The sequence below is a fragment of the Syngnathus leptorhynchus genome, chromosome 8 (genome assembly GCF_054491065.1).
Source record: "Syngnathus leptorhynchus isolate UIUO chromosome 8, UIUO_Slep, whole genome shotgun sequence".
NCBI classification, from domain to species: Eukaryota; Metazoa; Chordata; class Actinopteri; order Syngnathiformes; family Syngnathidae; genus Syngnathus; species Syngnathus leptorhynchus.
The window spans coordinates 5,423,281-5,446,624 of record NC_141202.1 but is presented as its reverse complement, the minus strand read 5'-3'; the positions used below and the strand labels follow the sequence as shown (position 1 = coordinate 5,446,624).

The 23,344-nt window shown below is 39.5% G+C and overlaps 2 protein-coding genes across 3 annotated transcripts; one reads left to right on the top strand and one right to left on the bottom strand.

The window, feature by feature from the left end:
- Positions 1-45: 45 nt before the first annotated feature.
- On the bottom strand, positions 46-7,276 carry LOC147052135 (protein tyrosine phosphatase type IVA 3-like). Its single transcript, XM_085919042.1, has 7 exons — positions 6,941-7,276; positions 3,391-3,815; positions 2,806-2,930; positions 2,486-2,578; positions 1,545-1,675; positions 1,259-1,333; positions 46-1,073 (listed from the first exon to the last, which is right to left on the bottom strand). The coding sequence occupies exons 3-7, from the start codon at positions 2,899-2,901 to the stop codon at positions 953-955; spliced, it is 516 nt and encodes a 171-aa protein (XP_085775168.1). The 5' UTR covers positions 2,902-2,930; positions 3,391-3,815; positions 6,941-7,276; the 3' UTR covers positions 46-952.
- A 7,302-nt stretch (positions 7,277-14,578) lies between these two features.
- Positions 14,579-17,838, top strand: LOC147052134 (protein NDRG1-like). Of its 2 annotated transcripts, none has more exons than XM_085917480.1 (12): positions 14,579-14,703; positions 14,851-14,956; positions 15,170-15,290; positions 15,383-15,445; positions 15,536-15,596; positions 15,874-15,960; positions 16,067-16,123; positions 16,214-16,380; positions 16,648-16,747; positions 16,862-16,897; positions 16,976-17,027; positions 17,125-17,838. In XM_085917480.1, the coding sequence occupies exons 1-12, from the start codon at positions 14,653-14,655 to the stop codon at positions 17,313-17,315; spliced, it is 1,092 nt and encodes a 363-aa protein (XP_085773606.1). In that variant the 5' UTR covers positions 14,579-14,652; the 3' UTR covers positions 17,316-17,838. The 2 variants fall into 2 exon arrangements, with proteins under 2 accessions (XP_085773606.1, XP_085773604.1); XM_085917478.1 differs by having other exon boundaries at positions 15,874-16,007; positions 16,054-16,123.
- The last annotated feature ends 5,506 nt before the right edge of the window (positions 17,839-23,344 follow it).

The window sequence follows — 23,344 nt, the reverse complement described above, 5'->3', positions numbered from 1 at the left end:
ATAATTTAAGCCCTGTGGAAGAAAAAAATGACACGAGACGTTGACTCAACATATATTTTTTATATTTACATATAGTCCACACCCTTCAGGCATTTTGATCATTTACACACGAACAAAGTTCTTGGCACCCCTCTGTTAATGAAATAATAATAGTAATAATAGAAAATTCAAAGAAAATTTACCAATCAAAAGCATTACTGCTTAATTGTGGTTCAACATAATTATTAAAAAATATTATATAATAATTGAAATGCAATAACAGTATTATTATTTTATTTATTTTAAAAACGTTCTCATTAACAAGTGGGACAAGTGTGGTTATTGTTGCCATAATGTTTACTTCAAAACTTTCTCTAACACAAATTCGTTGAATGGATAACAAATTGCACTCTGAAATGTAAACACACAAACATTGGCTATGAAAACCAAAGAGAAGGCTTTATGAGTACCAACATGCTTAAAGCATCAACATTTTCATGCGAAATATACGTATCTCTGACAAGATGAGCCCTTTGCTTTTTTTTTTCCTTTGAATTGTTTCAAATTAGACAACTTTAGGGCATCCAAGAATCAAAATTTAGATGTCAATAAATTATATGTAATAGCTGTACAAAAAAAAATACCCAACTACAACCTAACTGTCCCAATGTATTTGGGGTCACATGCTGCAAGATTAACCCGCCTTTCTACAATGAACTGTCTTATCTGTTACTAAGCAACTTCCCCAAGCCTCAACAATCAGACTTGTCCACTTTTTCCATTCCCTCATCACTGGTCGAGCTACTGAAGCAAACATTCAAAGTGTAAAACTCCTTTTAAAGACCCATCGTTATTACAAACAGGGAAACCAGTAGATTGTAATGAAAGGAGGGTAAGAAAAGCTAGGGAAGCCCTATAAAGAATAAAGCAATCTTTTGTCCAAATGTGTGACTACCATTGTATTTGTGCGCGTTCACATAATACAACACTTCTTGTTCTTGGGGGTGTGAGACTCATTAAAGCGGAGTCGTTGCCTGGATCGGTACTTCTCCAGGTAAGTTAGTTGTTTACTGTTGATGGCTCCACGACGCTTCCTTTGACACAGAAAATGTAGAGATGGGACAGGTGGAGCAAGTAATTTTGTTACATATCGACTACTTAAATATTCCGACTGCAGATTTGAGGTTGTAAACAAGTTCTCGTGCTCCCATCACAGTATTACGTGCATCTAATTAGACTGAACATATTTAGTTTATTCAAAATAAGGGCGTATACTAACTGTCGGATCAGTTGAATAGCGTCTTCATACTTCATTCCACTCTCTATCAAAGCCAGTGCAACCAGCACAGGAGCCCTGTGAGGACATATATAGACAGGAACAAAGTTTAGGGCTACCAGATGACAAATGATCATTCTTCGTCAACGTCTAAGAAAGGTGACTGCTTACAGCTCATTTTTGTGAGAACCATATTTATATTTGTGTAAGAAATTTGGTCCAACATCTCATAAAGTGAGATATAGCAAATAATCATGTGTCTCGAAACCTCCGTTGATGTGTCACGAACCTTCCGAGACCTGCCACGCAGTGAACAGCCACACAGCTTCCAGGTTCCTCATGAAATTTCTTCTTCAGTAAACTCAACCAGTCATCAACTAGTACACCTGGGGGCGGGGCACCGTCGTCAAATGGCCAGTCCTAAACGAGAAGCAGTAAGAAATCACTATGTACCATACGTATGGGTGTGAAGTGACTTGATCCTATTTAGTACTCGCTTCTCAAGGCTGATAAATGGAGTGTTAGGCCGTGTGCCTTGCAAAATATGAAAGTATACAGATGGAAAGTTGTGTGATTGAAGGTCTTAGCGAGCAACACGGGAAATAACTAAAATAACGCGAACAAAACAACCACGTGTATTTCTCATCAAAACTGATATTTTCTCGGCATTGGACACAATTGGAGAATGTTCGCTTGTTGTTAACCCCGCCGGTATTCAAATTCACTGCAGATTTTATAGATTTCCCAGTATAATCCATGGTACTGCACGAGAGTCCCTCTTGTGGCATGGAGTCAAGTCAAGTCAAGTTTATTTGTATAGTCCTAAATCACAAGCAGTCTCAAAGGGCTTCATATAAACAAACAATTGACAATTATTCTCAAAGCATTCCCTGATCTTGAGCTCCCAAAAGGGCAAGGAAATACTCAAAAAAACCCTACCAGGGAAAAAAAATGAGAAACCTTGAGAAGGGAGGTAAATTACATCGATGCAAAAAATAACAGCTCATACAATATGTTTATTCATTTGTCTTGCTTGCCTAACAGGGACCAGCCCTAAACCTAAATCATTGTCGTGATCGGACATTTTGGCGAGTGCATTATTTTATGAAACCAATGTGGCACAAACTAAGTAGTGCTTCGACCTGTGTGTGAAAGTAAATCTATAGAAAGGTCTTTGGGTCCAATTTTAGAATAAACATAAAATGTTTTGACTCGTGTATATGTCCTCACCAAGACAGTGATGCCATCTTTCTCCAGTGGCGTTTTGTCATATGTGATGTCACAGACTCGAACCACTGTTGTGACCCCAAATCGCTTCAGGTCCTGGAACACAACAGATCGGGTCAACTTAGTTCTACTGGTTAAATTCCTCAATATAAGTACATTGAAAAAAAAAAAACTCCTTTAGATTCGCTTAATTCAACCATGTGATGACCATCATATATCATTTGACTCTTGGGGGAGGAAAAGAGGGAACAATTACAACCTTTTACCACATTTGAATCAATGCAGCTGAAAGTTTACTGCTGTTTGTACACAAAGAATCTTACCTCTGTAAAGGAGCCGAGTGTGCTGTCCGTTGGGTTATGCGTAATAAGAAATCGCATGTGGTTGTGGCACAGTTCCACAGGAGCTGGACGGTTCATGATGGCTCACAATTGTCCCAGGGAGACTTCTTCATTTTAGAAGCACAAAAGAAGAAATTGAAGTGTGTCAGGAAAGAAAGTTCCAGGACTGCTTTCACAAAAGATATTTCAATCCCAAACAATTTCTTTTTTCCATTCAATATGGATCAGATAAGCAGCACATATATGGTGATTCCTTGTAGGGAGTGTCGTAATCATGACCTTGTATGCAAATAAGGTACACTGAGATAACAAAAGCGTGTTTAAAGTTTGGAATGGAATTTTAAATTCTGTAATCAAGGATGCCTCGCATGCCCTAACGTGTTCACAGCAACTATTTTAGTTAGAGTGCTGATGGATAGAAGGGTGACATTGAACGTTGCAATGAGAAACAACTAGTTCGTTTTCGAGTGGAATTCAAGAAGACAGCACAGTCTTAAAAAAAAAAAAAAACAATACATGGTTATGTATATTTCAAGATCTGGTCGGAAAATTGATAAAGACTCTCACCTTTAGTTTCACACGCTACAGCTGCTGCAATGAATGGATGGCGTCAGATGGCTGGTTGTAAATGTAAATATTGAAATTTAAGAAAGCAGGTTTCCAAATGGAGGAAAATATTTTTACCCCATCAGTTTTACGTAGCCCGAGAGGCAACAATGTGTCAGCTCTGTGTTATGTTATCACAGAACTGATATCAGTTCTTCTCTTTAGTCCTTTATGCTCTGCAACTGGTCTTCCAGTCCTTGTCCACTTCAATTTTGAGGCTCCGCTTTTTAACCCATCAGACACCTCGTTGGCCAGGCACAATTTGTTTCTTCAGATTTCAGGGTCCCAAAACGGCATGGTAGAAATACATCATTGGTTTGGGTCTACATGTGTTGGGCGTGGCAGTAGTCACCACTTTGTCGCACAAACGCCATCAACCAGTGTTTCTGTGAAGACAAAAACAAGCAAAGCATAACTGCAGAATTCACAAACATTTTTTTTTTCCACTGAAGGCTACAGCTACGGGAAACACAAGATCATTGAAAATGCCTTTTATACTTAATTATCAAATAAAAGTGTGGGAATGTGACTGAGTGTGACACTCTCCTCTGAGTCACGTGTGCAAAGACTCAGACAAACAGCTAGGGAAGGCGAAAGGGTAATCTGGGTAATCTGTGATCACCTCTTCACCTCTGGCAACGCACACACACACTCACAAACACACACACACACACACACACACGTATGCACAAACACCCTGTCACATGGCAAATTACTCACACGGTGACTGTTCCACAACAGTGTCATCTATTCTAGGTTGTTGACGATCTATATTTAGTGATTATCCTGTGATGGTTTGCAGATTATTTTGTATCATAGTATTTTGCACTCACAGGACATGAGGAACTAGTCAAAGGAAGCACATAGTAATAGTAACAAATGAAGATGTTCATTAATAATGTTCAGTTTTGATAGCCACTTTCAGAGAGAGATAAATTGAACTATAATGTAAAATGTGCCTCTTGTAATCAGTAAAGAGATAATCGTGTTCATAGTTTCCAATGGCACACTTCTAAGAAGAGGTTTTGATGTTGTTTACTGTTCAGCTTTAAGTTTGAAGCAGTGCAATCACAATTACCAAGAGAGATCAATATACACTTCTGATACAAAACATATTATAAACCTATTCAATAGAATAAGTTTCCCTAATTTGATAACCGTTGGATACATTTTTAAATACAAACTGCCGAGCACTGATCACACAAAACGTGACACAAATCACTAACTCACTGTTGAATAGGTTGTTGTGAGACTGCCCGACTAAATAAATAACTCTTTTGTCATTTATCTTGATAAAATAGTTGTACTCCTGATACTTCCATGGCTTGTATTACATATTGACCCGGTGAACTAAAAAAAAACAAGTCCGGAAAGTGATATAACCATGGTAGATTTCTAATACTAATATTATTTTAGACGGAGTTGGTGAAACTGAAACAAGCAAATGCGTGTGCCCACAGTTGTGCTGCTTCTTTTTCCTGTCATAAGATAGGTCAAGACCCAAAGAAGTTGGAACATTGTATTACCGTAGAGAGCCATGCTGGGTTGCCTAACTCACTGTTTTCCAATCTTTATTGAGCCAAGGCAAATACATTAAAAGAGGAAAATCTCACGGCAGAGTACCAAACAAAAATGTCACAAAAATATGAAATGATGGCTATGCATGTAACTTTACCTTCTGCTATCTTATGGAAACACATTCTTTCAAGTGTTGGGCCTGTCACTACATGTCGCTCATATACTGTGGCTGGTTGAACAAAGATGTTCTTTGTCATAAATAAAAATATTTTGGGACCATTTAAGTGAACTTTGCCTCAGTAAACAGAATGAGCTCTCACAAAACACTAATGTGGCGTGGCACAGTGATTTATTATTGATGGCCAAACTTCCTGCAGAACGACACATGTAACTTCAAGTTGGATCAGTCTTGAAACAGTGTTGTACATGCCATACAATTGATACCCAGTTAACACCTAAAAGAGAGACGCAGCATTTTGCTCCACCTGTCCATAGTCACGCTGGAGAGGGGGGGGGGGGGGGGGGGGGGTGCTAATGCATAATTTGTGTGCAAAGGTGGGGCGTAAATGAGTGCAAATACATTGTTAATGTATTTCTGTAGATTTTTTAGGTGTGTGTCACTGAGTATTTATTTTTATCATGACCTTTGCTGACTATATTTTAAAATGAATGTGTATTTTCAAGTTTTGTCAAAATCGACCACTTTATTGTTCAACCTTAGGAGAGAACATCGCATAAAAAAAGACAAATAGTAAGATGTAACGTCAACCTCAGTTCAGATTTTGATTGATCGCTCGATTTGGTTGATTTGTTAATTAATTGATTGAGAGCTTTCGAATCTGCAAGGAACCAGGGAGCTTCAACAATAATAGTGCAACAGATTCAAAGAAGCAGGATATTCACAATCCATGGTGTTTTTCTAATGAACTAATGTTGACTAGAATGATTTGTTATCATTAACAGTGCCCGTCAGTTTACAATGTTAACAAAGTGTGGGCAGAAAGGGCAGAAAAGCATGAGTCAACGCTAGCTAGTCCATTTCTTCTCAATTGGTAGGATCATTGTGAAACGTAGTAAGAGAAAATATTTTGTGTGCATATATTTGTTCTAAAAAAAAAAATACTGGTGGAAATAAGTACTGATTCAACCCTTGTGTTTATAGAGTGCAGACTTTAAAATACACCTAAATAAAACATTCAAAATGTATTTTTACAATTATACACAAAACACTTTTTTTTATCCAAATTTATTATAAACCAGGAGAAAGCAAGTGCCATCTTGTATAATAAGATTAATAAAATATGGAAATCTACGGGGGGGGGGGGGGGGGGGGAAATACTTAACTTCTATATGCTGATAATATCAAAAAGTTCTCTTATACAATGGAATATCTTGCTTCTCCCTCTGATTCCGTGGTTGATCATTGTTCTTTGGTTCCTCCAAGCTGCCGCTCCCTTCTGTCTTTATTTTCCAACTTGGAATTCTCCAAAATCTCAAGACTTACTTAATTCATCTCTAATAAATTTCCAAAGTTCCTATCATCAAACTGCTGAGGATGCAAACAGTTTATTTTGACAAAATAAGGAGTAGAAATTACAGATTGTTATAAAAAATACTCAAGTAATACTTCATTCACTACTTCTATATTTACCAAAGTATTTGGGGTATTTGTAGTACGAGTACTTACGCCACCACTGGATTTATAGTATAAGCCTGCTCTGCACGTCTCGTACCTGACTTGAGCTGCACAATCTGACTTGTCGCGGTTACGCTATCTTGCAGAGGCTGCAGCTCGTCTGCTCGTAACCCCCTTTTTGACACCGAATACACGCACAGCTGTCCCGTCCGTTTTTTATATCCACATATAGCAGCGTTTGCGTGACGCACTCGCTTCCAGATAGCAACGACCTGCAAACTTAGCGCTTTTTCTCGGGAGGACACTTGAAGTGACAACAACAAAAAGCGGATCTCATGACAATTTCTCCTTCCTTACCGCTTTAGATGGTCCGTGTCATCTCTCGATAGAGACGTAACACGCGTGATTCTCCCTCCCTCCCAAACAATTGCACCGAGAAGGTAGTCTTGGAAGGTCTTGTGCAACCACCTGTAGCTCCTTCCTGGATGACGCGAGAAAAAAAAAAGAAACAAAATGCCTCGCAGAAATCGAACGTGTTGTCTTGGCACGATGTAGTAGAGTCGCTGAGGATCTACGCCGATGAGCCGGTGTAATCAGGCTGAGCAGCCATCTGACCCTGACAGCCCCTGTCACCGCCAGAACACTCGACAGTTAATGCTCTTAGAGGGAGAAGAGCCTCACTCTCCCCGCCTCCTCTGCATCCACTTTACCCCCTTTTCTTCCCTCCCCTCCATGCAGGTACTTGGTTTTGCACTTGTGACAATTATAGCGTGGTCCCCTCCTTCAAATAACACTGTTGGCGATAAGGTTAAGAATTCTTGATCAATTGTAAATCATCTGCAAAAAAAAAATATTAAATAAAATGCCCCCCCTCATGCTGTGCCTTCTCGGGTTTTCTCCTTCTTATTTCTTCTTCTAAAAATAGTAATCCTGTCAAGCTACCAGACAGGTTAGACAAGTCAAACCTTTTGAGTGCGCTTCATGGAATTAACCATTTCCTATCACTAGAGAAGTCTTGCTTGTTTGTTTTTTGGTAAAGCCGTGCTTTTGCAGAGGTGCATAGATACATGGAGCCCGGAACAACTTCTTCTCGACAGTACTTACTTTTTGAAAACTTTTTCAAAGACATTTGAGTTATTGCTGTTGTGTCATTTGTGTTAACTACTAATACTGGCCGTGACTTTGGTACATGGGCCTTCAGCAGGCATTTACTAGACATAATCCACTTCTCAATAACACCGGTGGCAGTTTCTGGTATGTGCAAAATGTAGCTGCACATGGTGTGTGTGTGTGTGTGTGTGGAGGGGGTAATTCTTGGAGAACGATAGATTTTTTTTTCATCGTAAACAGAGACGTAAAGGTCAAAACCAGGTACTAAAGCAGGGTGTCTTAGACACGGCTCCATTCAAGATAGAATTATAGAAAGCATCAATACTATAAAAGTGTAGTATTTAACCTTACCGCGTACTTTGTCATCTGCATCAATTCAAAATCCACATTTATCTCATAATATAGTACAATACAACAGGGATTGTCAACCGGTGGTCCTCGGTCCTCTAGTGGTTTGTGACGGTATTGCATCATGGACTTATTCTTTAGACTTGATTTCTTTTTCAGCTAATTTTGTGAATCATTTATCCATCCAAATGATGTCAAATGTAGCTAAGCTTCCCAAAATAAATATACAGATGCAAATAAATAGCCTGTATATGTCTATCCTCCTTCAGTGCTGAACTCGATAATATTCCGCCTAAACTGTGATCCCCGAGTTGCTTCATGGTTATAATGGTGGTCCCTTGGACAAAACCAGTTAAAAACCTGCAGTACACGATACTCACCAGATATGATGATTAGATTCATCTTTGAAGATTGCTACAAAGTGTCATCGAGGACCAGCTCGCTTCTAATAGATTAAGTTACATTAACCTGTACTAGGAGGCAAGAAATCAATAAATACTAGACTACACAGATTGAATAGGTAAATGGAAACTCTCCAATATATAATCGCTTATCAGCTATGTTTTTTTTTTCTTTCTTGGGGATCGCTTCAAAATCCTGACTGCGCAAATCCTAATAGATACATACTACTAAACCTACAGCACATATGTGTTGGGTCTTTTTTTTCTTACTTGGTTCGAGTATGTACAGTATGTCGAGCCAGAGAGTCACAAGACTGTCACAGGCACAGCCTTTTTAAAGCAGGCCAGGATGGGGCCTCACTTTCCTATCAATCACTTGGAGTGGAGGTTAAAGTGACTGATCTAGCACATGAACGGCTTTGGAAAAAAAAATCTGCCTCCTCTGGATAAAAATAACTATATGTCGCTTGTATGGGTGGTAATTTGTTGCATTTTAAATTGTAAAGAATTATATAAAGGTTTCATCGTTTTTGCCAGCCGACATTTATCGGGAATCCCGAAAATCATTTATCTAATGTGATCTAACTCGAGGCTCATTGAATAGAAAAGTTGAAATAGCTGTAAATGTCAGCGTGAATGATTACTTGACTCTTGACCGGCGAAAAGTCCAAACCTTACCCCACTTCAAAGTCAAAAGGGATTGGCTCCGGTTTACTCACGACTGTGAAAAAGATAAGCAAGGCAGATGAAAGAAAATGTAACACAAAGACATATTCAAAGGTTGACATATTTCAGGCTCAAACATTAAATTCTAAACAAATCAGTTCACTCAATCTTGACTGCAGCTTCAATGACACACCTGCCCTCAGGTATTGGGGATTTTTAAGACCACCCAGATTAACCACCCAAGTCAGAAATCCCAAAAAACCTCAACCAACATGGTTTGTACAAGTCAGAAAAGACCTTCTCACTTTTGTCAATCCTCTGTGAGAGTGCCGTCTGTGTTGATGCTGCAAACAGTGCAATGCAGTTGGCTTAAACGTGGTTGTCGCAATGTTCTCAGGAAATATGAGCTGAGATCCTGTAGGTCAAACATCAGCTGGTAGTCTTGTGATTTTCGAATAGCCCAAAGGACACTTGGGTGCGGGGTGCGGTCGGTCTCTCTCACATTGATGTATGAAGGCCACGGGCTTCATTTGACACATAAACTGCTCCAGCCTGTTGGTCTGCCACCTCTGCCAGTTTAGGCTGGCTTGTTTATTACATCTTCAAAGATGAGTTGTTTTGATTTCACGGCTGCTCTTTTGTTCACCTGCCGAATGTCACAAAACATGTTTGATCGGTCACATGCCATGACACCAGTGTCAGATTTACATATTTAGAACACAGATTGGCCATTTCATTTGCTAGTGGTATTAAAGGGGAACTAAACGCAACATGTCAAAAGGTATTTTAACTGGGCACTGTTTGTCTATGAAGTATATATTAAAAAGAAATATGTTGAAAACATTGCATCCACTTGATTCCGGAGGCCCCATTTTTTAGGTCTTTTCACTCTTGCAATAGTGCAAAATATGTCTAATATATGTCTATGTGTTACTATGCAGCGTTATGAATGAAAAAGCATACAGTTGGTAAATGCTAACTAAAACTACTAAAATCGAAATACTAAAAATCTACATCTGTGAGGCGGTAGAAATAATAATAATAATAATAATAATAATAATAATAATAATAATAATCATCATATTAATAATAATAATAATACATTTTATTTACAAGGCGCCTTTCACCATGTAAAGAGTGCATCCCCCCCCCTGTAAAATGTCATTTCAACTATTAAATAAATCACTGTCTTGACTTATGTGAAAAAGTGGAAGTTGTAATTTGTGTGTGACATGTAAAATTCAAGACACATGAATAGAATGTGAACTATAATGACCATGTAAGAAATATGACTCACCACACACTGCATTCCACTCACAGGTGTGTTTTCCGACAAAGCCTTCGCTTGCTACTCTCGGTCATTAAAAGAAATGTTGCACCACTGTTTCTGCCAGTGTATGTCTATAATTCACTGTACACATTATTTTCTGGAAGCTAATTGCCACCACTTGGACAACCTTTTGTAATTTTAGAGGCCATTGGTAACTTCTATAAATCTTGTGATGTTTGAATAAATTTGGTATTTTAAAATATTTATGTACGTTTTCTTTTTAGTGATATGTGTATATTTTATTTTGTGTGACAATGTGCAAATACTATTTTTAATTTGGACTGGCTGTGATGTTTAGTAGAGGATTTGCCATGGCGCTCGGTAGTTTGAAGAGACAATGTAATTTGATAGATGCAAAGAGTTACATGAGTACTATCAGTGAATATTATTTATTGCAGGGTTTCCCTGCCTAGTGCTGAGTCGTATCTAGTGGACAAAAAATAAACCCAAAGGTCCAATGAGGATAGCCTGTATAAAGGAAATCATCATATGACGTCGCACATGTCTTAGTTCAGTTGTCTTTAACTTTTAAGTACAAAGCAGCCATTGTTTTTTTTTATAGTTTATTCTTATTACGGATGTGGGTATACTGGAACCTGTCCCAGGAAATATTTTGCAAGAGGCAGGGTACACCGTGGATTGGAGGCCAGTCAATCATGAGTCACATAGAGACAAACAAGCAAGCGACAATGGCAAAAACAGCAAGCATTCATACCCTGGAAAAAAAATGTATTGCAACACTTCCTAACAAAATATTCATATCTAAGAGGTTTTTTTTACCATGATGTGCCATATTGAACTTACAGTGAGGACTATTAAAGGAAGGGGATACGACCAATTTTCACACATTTTCACATTCAAATATTTATTTTTCTCAGATGTAGATCAGATCATATTTTAAGAGCAATTTATGCAGAACTCAGGATCATATCACATGCATCTTGCAACTCTGTGTATTCTGTTTTATTTTATGAGGTTACAGATATTAAACCTGTGCAAGTGGTAAAACGTTTTTTTTTTTTTCTGGTACAGGTTTCAAAAGCTTTGGCTCTACTTCTGCAGCCAAGTACAGTAAAGTGAATCAAATTAGTTCTTTCCTTAAGCTGACAACACCACCACACATCCTCACTGGCACTATTACTATAAAAGGAATCATGGAAAGCAATGGTGGGCTTTTGCACGTGCACACACACACACACACACACACACACACACACACACACACACACACACACACACACACACACACACACACACACACACACTTAGTGTACTGCTCATAAAACGTGGCAACATACATGTACACCCATCTACACAAATAGCATGATCCAATACGCACGCACACTGAAACAAAAACAAAAAAAACAACACACACACACAGTCAAGCATGTAGCAAGAAGCAGCAGCTGCTGTGTTATATTTAGAATGTTTTGAAAGCTGAGAGTCAGAGATTGAGACTTCACCTGCACGCTAAGTACTTTCCATGGCAGCCTATTGTCAGCATGACAAAGAACATACATGTTGAGACAAACAGAGAGAGAGAGAGAGAGGAGAGAGAGAGAGAGAGAGAGAGAGAGAGAGAGAGAGAGAGAGAGAGAGAGAGAGAGGAGAGAGAGAGAGAGAGAGAGAGAGAGAGAGAGAGAGAGAGAGAGAGAGAGAGAGAGAGAGAGAGAGAGAGAGAGAGAGAGAGAGAGAGAGAGAGAGAGAGAGAGAGAGAGAGAGAGAGAGAGAGAAAAGTTTTATCTGATCTGTTGACAATGTTCTCTCTGAAACAGTTTGTAGTTCAACTTGGAAAAGTTTCCTCCCATTGATCACTCAATAAAGTAAAAACGAAAAAAAAAATCTGTTCGAGTATCACTGTTCCCCATGGGCCATAAAACCACACTTGAATGAGTTTAGTGTGGAAGAACCTTGTTCTCAGGCTGAACAACAGTGTGCTTTGACCTTTTGAATGAATGGACTGAATGATTCAAACAAAAAATTGCTATCCCCTAACTTGTTGATCTAAAACGCATAAAAACAATCCCTCAAGGAAAATATACATCTTCGAGGGGAGATGGGGCACACACATTGCCTTCACCCCTTCGCTGAATGTGGGGGTCAATGGGACTTCAAAAGTATTCAGAAACCAGACTAGCATCACTCCAAGACAAATTGCAATTTCATTTACTCCAAAGTCAGACTCAAGGCAGAGTTGTAATAGATGAGCTTTGCAGCCCCGACCCAATCTATTGTACCTATAGCTGCATGTATACGCTATTTTCGCCACTTTCTGTGGCCAAATACGTTTGTCTTAATAGTCTAATTTCATAGAAAAACAAAAAAAACTCATGAATTGGGAAATTCTGTTAAATGTTTTAGACTAATCTGATCCAATGCGAGAGAACTCCAGCTCAAATCTCCATCTAGTGGAATCTACTGGTAAATGACACAGCAGTTCTGCATATTTTATCTATCACCTGTACTTTTATTAGAATGATTAAATGCTTCAACTGAAAGATTTTACTTCCGTCAGACAGAACATGTCAAACAAATTTCATTCAACTTTTGACCAATGACATTTTAGCCAATACACCGCACCACAGGTAAGCAAGAGTCACCTCTAACCGGTCCTGGCTTTGAATCTTGGATATGTGGCTTCTCCTGTGTGGATTTCCATTTTTTTAATATGTCTTTGTGTTACTGCGTTCTTGTGGTTTGCCTCTAATTAACATTTTTTTTAATGACTCAGTAGCCATACTGCCAAGGCCCATGCCAATCTCAGTAGAACAGGTAAGTTCAGGAATGATGCCACTTGTAAATCAGCATCATTGCTGACTTGAGTAAAAAAGCCCACTGACACTGTTGGGAGATAATTAGAAGGAAAAAAAAAAGGCGGGACAGCGCTCAGTAATGAATTAGGCCAGGAGGTCAGTGTTTCATTAGGATTGCAAAGATCTAAAACAGGTTCCATACTGACGCCAAGCTGAATGCAACCATCTGCTGCCCTCTACTTTCAGCCATGACTAAAAGGATTACCAACTGTTCCTGCACAGCTCTGCAAATGTAAATAGATCTTAAAGACGGAACTAGTCTGCCTTGTTTCCGTTCAACCAGCAGTTCCTAGAAATGAATGCATTTGGTAAAAAGTACTCCTGGTTTCCCCCCCCCCCCCCCCCCAAATGTTCTGTTGTTTTTCATCTTATCAAAGAATGACACTAAAATTTCTAGAATCCAACCTGATGAACTTTTTATCAAACTTTAACCTACATAAACTGCTAATGTGTCTGGATCCACAATGTGGGACAAGCTAAATCTAAAAACAAACCAACTGTATTTTCTTTAGTGGAAGTAAGGTGTGTAAATATCTTTGTATAATTTTAATATTTGACATATTTTTGTGATTATTAACCTCTTTGGCATCTGAAGTGTATAAAACACACAGATCATTCAAAGTAATAAACAGTCCAGTGGATTGCAGTCAAGTGTCAAGGACAAGTAAGCAGAATTATGTGAACAGATGGCGCTTTGAGATTAAGATATTGACCTGATACCTCACGGCTTGGCTGAAGGCGTTGCGGCTGACGCATACATCTTTTTATTGTGCCAGCTATTTACAGAAATCATCCACACAAACCATGAAAACAAATCTTCAAATAATTACACCCTGATCCGATTGATCTTTTTTTATTCTATCATCAGTGATGCAGATGTCATTATCACAATCCAAAATTGTATTCTCCCTTTTGAACATGCAAACTCTGCTTAATGATGAAAGCACTGATGTGCTTTTTTTTTGTTTTGTTTTTGTTTGATGTTGTATATTTCCAGTTATAATTCAGTTCTATTACGCGCCTCTATGTTCAATAAAGCAATCAATGCATCAATTGTAGGAGTTCCTCTCGAGCATCACATGTATCAAAAGACCGAATGGCAACGTCATGTTTACGTGGTCTTTGCTGCATGGTTAATTCTCAGTGGAAATCCCGTGCCGGCCGGTTCATCGGGACTGTCTGGAACAGTCTAAAGTGAGATTAAAAACAAAGGCCACTTGGCCACATGTGAACCAGGTTAGACTTGAAGCTTTAGCAGCAGATCAGTGCTGCAGCGTATATAAAGCAGCTCAAGCAAATGGCCCGTCACATATCCTGCACGGGCACATTCAGAGGACAGCTCGCCACCTATTGCAAGTTTTTCCGTCGATCTGTACTTGGGCCTTGAGTGCAACAGGAGTTATGGTTCTGGAAGAGAATGAGTCCGACTCTGTTTTTGAGCCTCACATTAATGTGAGTATTATGACACAGAAATCATATCAGAATTGTCTTGCATGAACGTGCAGGGAAAATAATTATGTTTCTCCCACCTAGAAAAAAATATGTTATATATTTTATTCCACTTGTGAATTATTTGGTCTTTTTTTTCTTTTTTTTTAGGAGGAGCACGTTGAGACTCAGTATGGGAATGTCCACTGCATCATGATGGGGACGCCCAGGGCAAATCGCCCAGTCATTCTGACATATCATGACGTTGGACTAAACCGTACGTATTACTGGAGCTGCTTATCTACCCGAAATCAATAGTAGCACCACTCTTTTTCCAACAAAGAGGGAGAAAATCAAATAACTACTTGATTAATGGATCTGCCATCTCTAAATTGTCTGTGAGAAATAGTTTACACATTTGTAATTCACTCTATTTGATCAATTTATTCATTTCATATGACTTAACTACTGCTTTCCACATTTTCTACAGACAAGACCTGTTTTGAGACTCTGTTTGCGCATGAGGACATGCAAGAAATCCTCAGACATTTTCCTGTTTGTCACGTTGAAGCCCCAGGACAACACGAAGCGGCCAAAACTTTCCCAACAACGTGGGTACTCTCTGGAGTTCACAGTCTTTTTCCTAACAATACTTTAACTGTACGATGATATCACTATTGACTATTCATGTCTGACCTTGAAGGGATTCCTACCCGACCATAGACCAACTGTCTGAAGCCCTGGTTAGTGTGCTCAAACACTTTGGGTGAGACAGACCTGATAATCCTCAAGTTTTACCATGATAATCTCCAGATAATACCACAGATCCGGTCTTGATTCTCAATATGATTCACAGGTTGCGCAGTGTGATTGGACTTGGAGTTGGAGCAGGTGCCTGCATTTTGGCCAATTTTGCCGTAAGTCCACATTATTTCTCATTTATGACAATATTGTTGCCCTAAATAAAAATATGCCTGTAAAAAAAAAATAGACATTTTATATTCCAACAAACCTGAAGAACTACGTGTAAAATAAATAATTATCTTTTACCATTGGAAACCGTATTCACGTATTTAATTTCTTCATCAACACGACATCATACTGGTGAAAAATACAAGATGGCAGATGGTTTGCCTGAATCAGACACAACTATAAAACCTGCGAATTAAATGTATGTCTTTTATTTGTGTGCAGCTAAATCACCCTGATCTGGTGGATGGATTGGTTCTGATCAACATCAACCCTAATGCTGAAGGATTAATAGATACTGTCACAAACAAGGTCAGCATCACTCTCAATGTGATTCCTGTATTAGCTTATCTTAAAATGGTTGATAGTTATTCTATAAAACAGCATGTTTTTTTTTTTTTCTCCTTTTATGCTACAGCTTACTGAATGGACTCACGCTCTCCCTGACACAATTATCACACACTTATTTGGAAAAGTAAGTTGCCATAACAACCAAAGCATCCGTAGATAATGATGTATTCTACCTCATTAACGCTCTCGTTCTTCCTTCCACACTGACTTTTAGGAAGAGATCCATTCCAATCATGACCTGATTGCCACATACCGCCATCACATTAGCGCGACCATGAACCAGCACAACGTGGGCCAGTTCTTTCGTGCTTACAACAGCCGCAGTGCTCTTGAGGTGGAGAGGCCTGTTCCTGGAGGAAATACCAAAGTCAGGACCCTCAAGTAAGAATCATCTTCTGATCTGGAATACAAAGTCATGACTAAAGTCAGTAATGCAGGGGTCACCAAGTCCGGTCCTGCTCTAATGTAATGCAATGATTTTTTTTTTTTAAAAGGAGACAATAGAGGCTAATTGGAATCACTCAATCATAGAAATCAGAAAGTCAGAGCTTTGACGTTTCTCCGTTCAGAGCTGAACACGGTTATAGTGAAATCCAGGCACGAATGAACATTCTGTAAACCAACTCTCCATTTATGTGTTAATCCCAGGTGCTCTACATTACTGGTTGTTGGAGACAGCTCTCCATTTGTGGACGCTGTGGTTGACTGCAACTCTAAGCTTAACCCAACAAAGACCACGCTGCTCAAGGTAAGCACGAACCGTAAAATATCTATTCTAGATTAATTTACTGATGTTTGAGTACGCTAGCAAAGCGAATGAATTGTTTATTTGACCAAAGCTACTTTTGCTTCGCCCTTCTAGATGGCGGACTGCGGAGGACTTCCTCAAGTGGCTCAGGTATGCCAGTCCATTGAATGACAGGTGTGGAAATTCCCCAAAAAGAAAATGTATTCATATTGTTTTGTCTCATCACAGCCAGCAAAAGTGATTGAAGCCTTCAAATACTTCATCCAAGGCCTTGGATACTGTAAGTGACATCAAATTGGCCTGACATGGATACAATTATATTTTCTTAACTTTTATTTGATCATTAATAATGAAATACCAAACTTTCTGGTCTATAGTATCCAGTGCCAGTATGACCAGACTTCGTTCACGGACAACCTCGAGTTCCAGCGTCTCGTCTCTGGAGAACTCTCGGATCCGTACACATGAGAAGCGAGGACGCTCCCATACTGATGTTTCCATGGATAGCATCTCCAACAACAACATGGATCGCATCATTTCCAAATCCACTCATGAAGTGGCATGCTAGAGCCCACAATGCACTTGACTTGACTTGACTTGACTCAGCTTGCTCTTGCATCTTGTTATTGATTATCTCTGCAACTACACTTAAAGGTCAAGGTCATAGCTAAATATGACATCAGTATGCTTTTTTTTTTTTAAGTCTCCTTTTCATGTTCATCCCGAGCAGCTTCTCCATTCATCCTTTAAGTACCTAAAAAAATGTAATTCTCCTTTTCTTACCATTGCTACTGATTGCACATACTATCAATAATAATTTCCATGTATTATTGATTTGATTATTAATAATTTTCCTCATTACTTTATTCATTACTGAAAAAAAGAACTCAAATCAGTTTGTAGGACTAAGGTGTTGAAGTGACACACATCTTAACACTGATAGTCAAAAGTGGTTCATAGAAATGTGTATAAAAGATCAATTATGCAGACTGTAAAATAAATAGCAAGTAATAAAAAATTGGAAAATGCAACAACTTTTTTTATATACGTATTGAGTTTTTTGATTATTCTATTGTTTGAGTTTAGTGGTGAGTGTGTTTTAAGTACTTGTTTTAACTATAGATTGTGAATATAAAGGTATCATGTAATATAATATATCGTTACTGTATGTAGAAAATAAAATAATACAATGGTTGGAGTGTCTCTTCCTTTTGGTCACTAGATGGCGCTCTCCGCATTGATCTACTACATAGTTCATGGAAAGCGGCGACATCCATCTGGCTCAGCGTCGTAGCTGTTTTTAATACGGCTTATGGGTTTATCATAAACCTTGCCCTTTCACAGATGCTCTGCATTAAATAAAAATAGTTTAAAATGATATATTTAATATAAATGGTTTGTTTCCATTCTTGGACTGTGAAGACACGCATAGCGTTTCAATTTTGATTCCTTTCAACTTCAAATAATTCAGGACTGAAAGTATGTGTGTGAGGATATCCTCACTTTTTGTATGTGCAGAAACGCATAGCACATTGCATATCATGCAATCAGTGTCACTTTCCTTCTCAACGTGCTTTCTGCATGAATGAATGAATGTAGTGACTGTACAGTACGTGCAGAAAGAATCTTATGATGCAGTATGAATGCATTCAGTGTCAAGGCATGTGGGTTGATGAAAATGGATGATACAAATCCAAAGCACGAGATGTCAGCGTTGAATATATCTGTTTGTGTGAAGGCTCCAGATCACGAAGAAACTGCATTATGACGCTCAGATGAATAATGGATATGGAGGAATCTCTTATTTAAACATGAGACATCCTCTGTTGCATGCGTAAGGGCTTGTAACTCTATCATCTTTAGAAGCACATTATTTTACTGGTTCTTTGGTTGTTTCACTTATTGAATGATTGAATTTGGTTGATGGAGCACTCAGAAGGGACGTGGACAAATGAATTGACCATGAAGACTTTTACATTGAGTTCATTGCTTTTTTTTTTGTCTACTGTCTACTAACCATTATTCTAACCATAATATAATCGATTTAATTCAAAATAACAATAAATCATCAGCAGCACTGTGTAGAACACTGGTGCATGTTTTCTCCTCTTGACATCCTTCCTTGATTTGGTAGATGAGATCAGCATTATGCATGATGCATGCATTCAATTTGAATATATCTGTGATTGTGTCGGGGTACCTGGGGGGTGTGAATCTTTGGGCCCATAGTCCCCGTGACAGCTGCAGCCATGTTGGGAAATCTCGGTGCTCCAGATGCAGCAGAGCGGCACGGCACCGCACGGCACCGCACGGTTGCTAACTGAGCGTCAGTGACACCGACAGCCGGGCACGGCGCTGTTGTAGTGGACTCACTCAGACAAGGAGAGGAGCGGACAGACTCAGCCTGCAAAAGTCGGATTTAACACCACCGGTACTAATATGTTAAAGCCTTGCTTCCTGATTGAAAAAGCTGGCCGGTGACTAGAAGTTGGTGCAGACTGGCCCCGGGATCGGGTGAGTATTGATCAGTCTTGGGAACAGAATGGTTGGGAAGAACCCACCTTTAGCCGAACTAGCTTAGCATTAAAGGGCTAACAGTCAGACAATGGGCTGGATGCTGCACGGGGCTTGCATTATTGTCGACTGCTATGGAGATTTTTGTAGAAATAATACGCACGATGCAATCAGATGGTGTGGTCATTTCTGACACGATGCAGTCATTTGTATTCGTTGCAGATACTAGTGAGTGGTGCAGTGGCCGAAAACACCCCTCTGGGCTTCTCTGGTAACTTGGGTGCAAAGATGAACCCTGAGAATGATTTATGTCGTGCACAACGATCATTCTGAAACATGTGCAAGATAGCCCATCCCGTTATGATGGATTGTTGCAACCATGGATTTCTTGCAGACTAAAAGGTCTTACTTAACCATCTTAAGGTTCTTGGGTCGCTGGCTGACAATCACTATTGAGTCCGACTAGTCTCCTGGTTTTTTATCTTCCTCCATTGTCAAAAATGACCAGTTTAAACTGCTCCAAGGGTGAAGATGATTGTAGACGTGTCATTTGTCCGATTGTCCTATGCATGCCCCTGTCACACCTCTCTGCATATGCTCCTCATCAGATGATGACCCTGGAAGAAACCCCAAAGGTTGAATAATAATAATAGTCAGCAGATCTTCATTAAGATCATATGTTGGTCTGCAAATACAAGGTTATTGTTGGCATTCCTGACTCACTTACACCTATTCCTGGATGTGTCAGCTTTTATTGTTACTGGATGAATCATCAGGCAATTGCCCTAGCTATCGTTTTAAACAGTTCCATTGGTCAGACACTGTCTGGTTATTGCTACCGATACTGGCTACTGTCTCGTATTTGTCATCACCTTTTCTACAAAGAGGCTGCTTGTCATTCTTATTCATACTGTAATTTACCTCACAATGTCTAGAAAGACAAAATGATCCCTCTGCTAGTTTTGGACTTATCTCCACATGTCCTACAGTGTCACTTTTCACATTTCGGGTACTAATCCAAAGAGGCAGTCGTGAAGGAAGTAACGCTGACAAAGTTGGATCGATGGTCACACCTGCCTGGCTTCTGACAGGGGGGACATAAAGATGAGGGAGAGGGGCTTGTGGATGAAATTGGAAGCAAGGCGGATGGCAGCGGTGCACCGTGGAAAGAGAAACAAATCAACTGGAGGGAGGGAACTGTTATGATCTTTGAAGGTGTGTGAATTGGAAACAATCGGGGGGGGGGGGGGGGGTAGCTCTTCCTCTCCTATTTGACGACATGCCGACCAACCAGGAAGTGGAGTGGGGAGGAAAAGGGGAATGCATGCAAACAACGAGCAGAGGTGTACTCTTCTGCCTAAAGGCTACCAACATGCACTTCTGGGATTTTCTAGGCTGCTCCAGCAGAGGTATGTAGGTGGCAAGATGGATCCAGAGGCTTTTTGAGCCAGTGTGTGGGTGCTTGCTTGGAAGCCAGGTAGTGAAGGTCTGAGGGCTGGAAAGGAATTTGCGTTGCTCGTCACCATGCAAGCAGTTGCATGTGGAAACCTCGCGCACAGGCTGAATGTGCAGCGCAAACATGGACACGAACGCCTTTGATATGCTGTCAGGCCGCTTTTGTTTTTCTTTGATAAAGCTGGTGGGTTGCTTTGACAAATGCATGGATGGGAAGGAATGAAATATCTGCCTTGCGATTACCAATCCTGCTGCCGAGGAGAAGTTTTCCCCACCTTTGACGTTGTTTTGATTGTTTACCTTGAGTATGGAGTCTGTTTTCAGTCAGACTGTCGTTCCAGATTTTAACTTAAAGATGAAATCATGTGGAATTTTACAGTTTTTCTGTCGCTACTTGAAATGCTACCTGAGACATAACAGTAGAGCTGACTCATCTTCAGATATAGCTCTGTCCTGAAAAAGCAAGCACTGCTTTTTGTGTTTGTGTCAAGCAAAATGTACATTACATACATTCATGTCAGGCAAAGTTACTTACGCTTACACTTTGCTCAGTTTTTACACAAGTACTGCACAAGAGCGAGACAGTTTGTCCGCATAGAATTTCTTTTTAGAGAAAAAAAAAAAAGTACTGGTATTGTGTAGTTGTAAAAGTGTCTCGATACTACACACCGATACCACGTGACATCTACTTTGTGGGTAGGAGCGATGTCACACGTGGAAATAGGTGCTCTGTGAAATGGATGAGTAACTCTGCTCGGGTCTCCGCACTCCAATTCCAAAAACATGCGTGCTAGGTTGATTGAAAATACTAAATTGTCCTTCTGTGGATGCAAGTGTGAATGGTTGTTTGTCTATATATGCCCTACAGTTGGCTAGCAACCAATAGGAGTCAGCTTGGGTAGGATTTAGCCCTAGTTGGGCGAAGTAATGAAGCTGGACTATTCACATTTTGAAATATGAAGCCATCATATAATCAGGAATATAAATCAAAAACTGTCAGCAATAGTTGCCATGGTAACATGAACTAATTGTAATGCTGTTTTCTCTGCAACTACTGGGATGGATTTGCCTGAAACATGTAATGCCCTCACGACTAAAGCTATTTGGTGCTGCGTAGTGAATTCAACTTGATGCTATTTATGCCTGAAGTTGTAAGACTCCCCCACAAAGCTGTTCTTACGTAACCTTGACAACAATATCTTGGGAAGTAGTCATTATTGGCGCTCGGTCCTTTTTTTTGCAGTAAGTATGCAGAAGCTGGGAATATTTAAAGCTCTTATCTTGAGTCGATCATAAGCGCTCTTCATATGAATGGGGGATTTGAAATCAGTAATACTCTGCCATCCAATTGAGATGTTTTTATTATTCGACACGTTCCAAAAAGTCATTGTTTTTTTTTTTTAATCCTTTTGTGTTTCAGATATTTCTGGAATATCCCACTATGCTGGTAAGTACAAACTTGTGCCGTACCTTTTGTTATGTAATTTACATTGTCATAGTAATGTTTCTGCCTCGTCAATTTTTCTCTTCATTTTGGTGTGCTTGAAAGCAAATACTTCATTTAATTAACTAACTTTTATAAATTAAATAATAATCCTCAACCAATACTGTCATTTTTTTTTTTCAATCATGAAAAAAAAAGCTGATGACCAACATGTTTCCATGTTAATTGCATATATTTATTGCGATTATATTATCGCACAATTTGTCAGTGCCTAGCCTGCAAATCAAATACGTGAGTGTACAACAAGACAAGCTATATTAATATACTTCTCATAACAACAACAACAAAATGAAAACAAGCCAAAGGGTTGTTGACTTGAACAGAACATTTGTCAACATCGCAATTACCCAGATGGTTCTTTCCCGATGTTGCTGCTTGGATAGATGCTACGTTAGCCATAAAAACGGCAATTAAATCTTAGAAGCACAACATGTGATGCGAGTAAAGGAGAGCGAAAGCATAAACCGGGTCAAAGCTTACATGCAAACAAAAGCATGTTCAGTAGAAAGATGATTGAAACCCAAACGAGATTACAAAGTGGTTAGTATTTTCACTGACTAATATCCAAACCTGTTACAAGTTGATAGGTGACCTTATTTACATTTTGAACGTTTGTTATTCCTCAATGCCAACACTACTTGTGCACATTGTGCCCGTTACCTCAGCCTTCCCCAAAGACATAACACATTCCCCTCGGGTATCTTATCGACGCATGCTTGCTTGCTCTCATACAAATCTGCCCCTTGCTGTCACCTTACATGTTTATCTGCAGTCACACGCTCATGCTTTTGCATATGTAAACCCCTTTTCTCAAGCTTACACACACACGCGCACACACACACACACACACACACACACACACACACACACACACACACACACACACACACACACACACACACACACACACACACACACACACACAGCTAAGCACTGCACTGCATGCATATTGCGCTCGTGATCGGCTGCGGCAGTTCGTGAGGGGAAGTCGGGATCAGACTTGGAAACCCATTTCGGCAACATTTTTACGGATATTCTTTCGTTTTACTTTTCATTGATACTTTTGTCGCTTGACTTGATTCGTTTGGTCTCGGTCAATTTGTTCTTTCGTGACATCGTACACC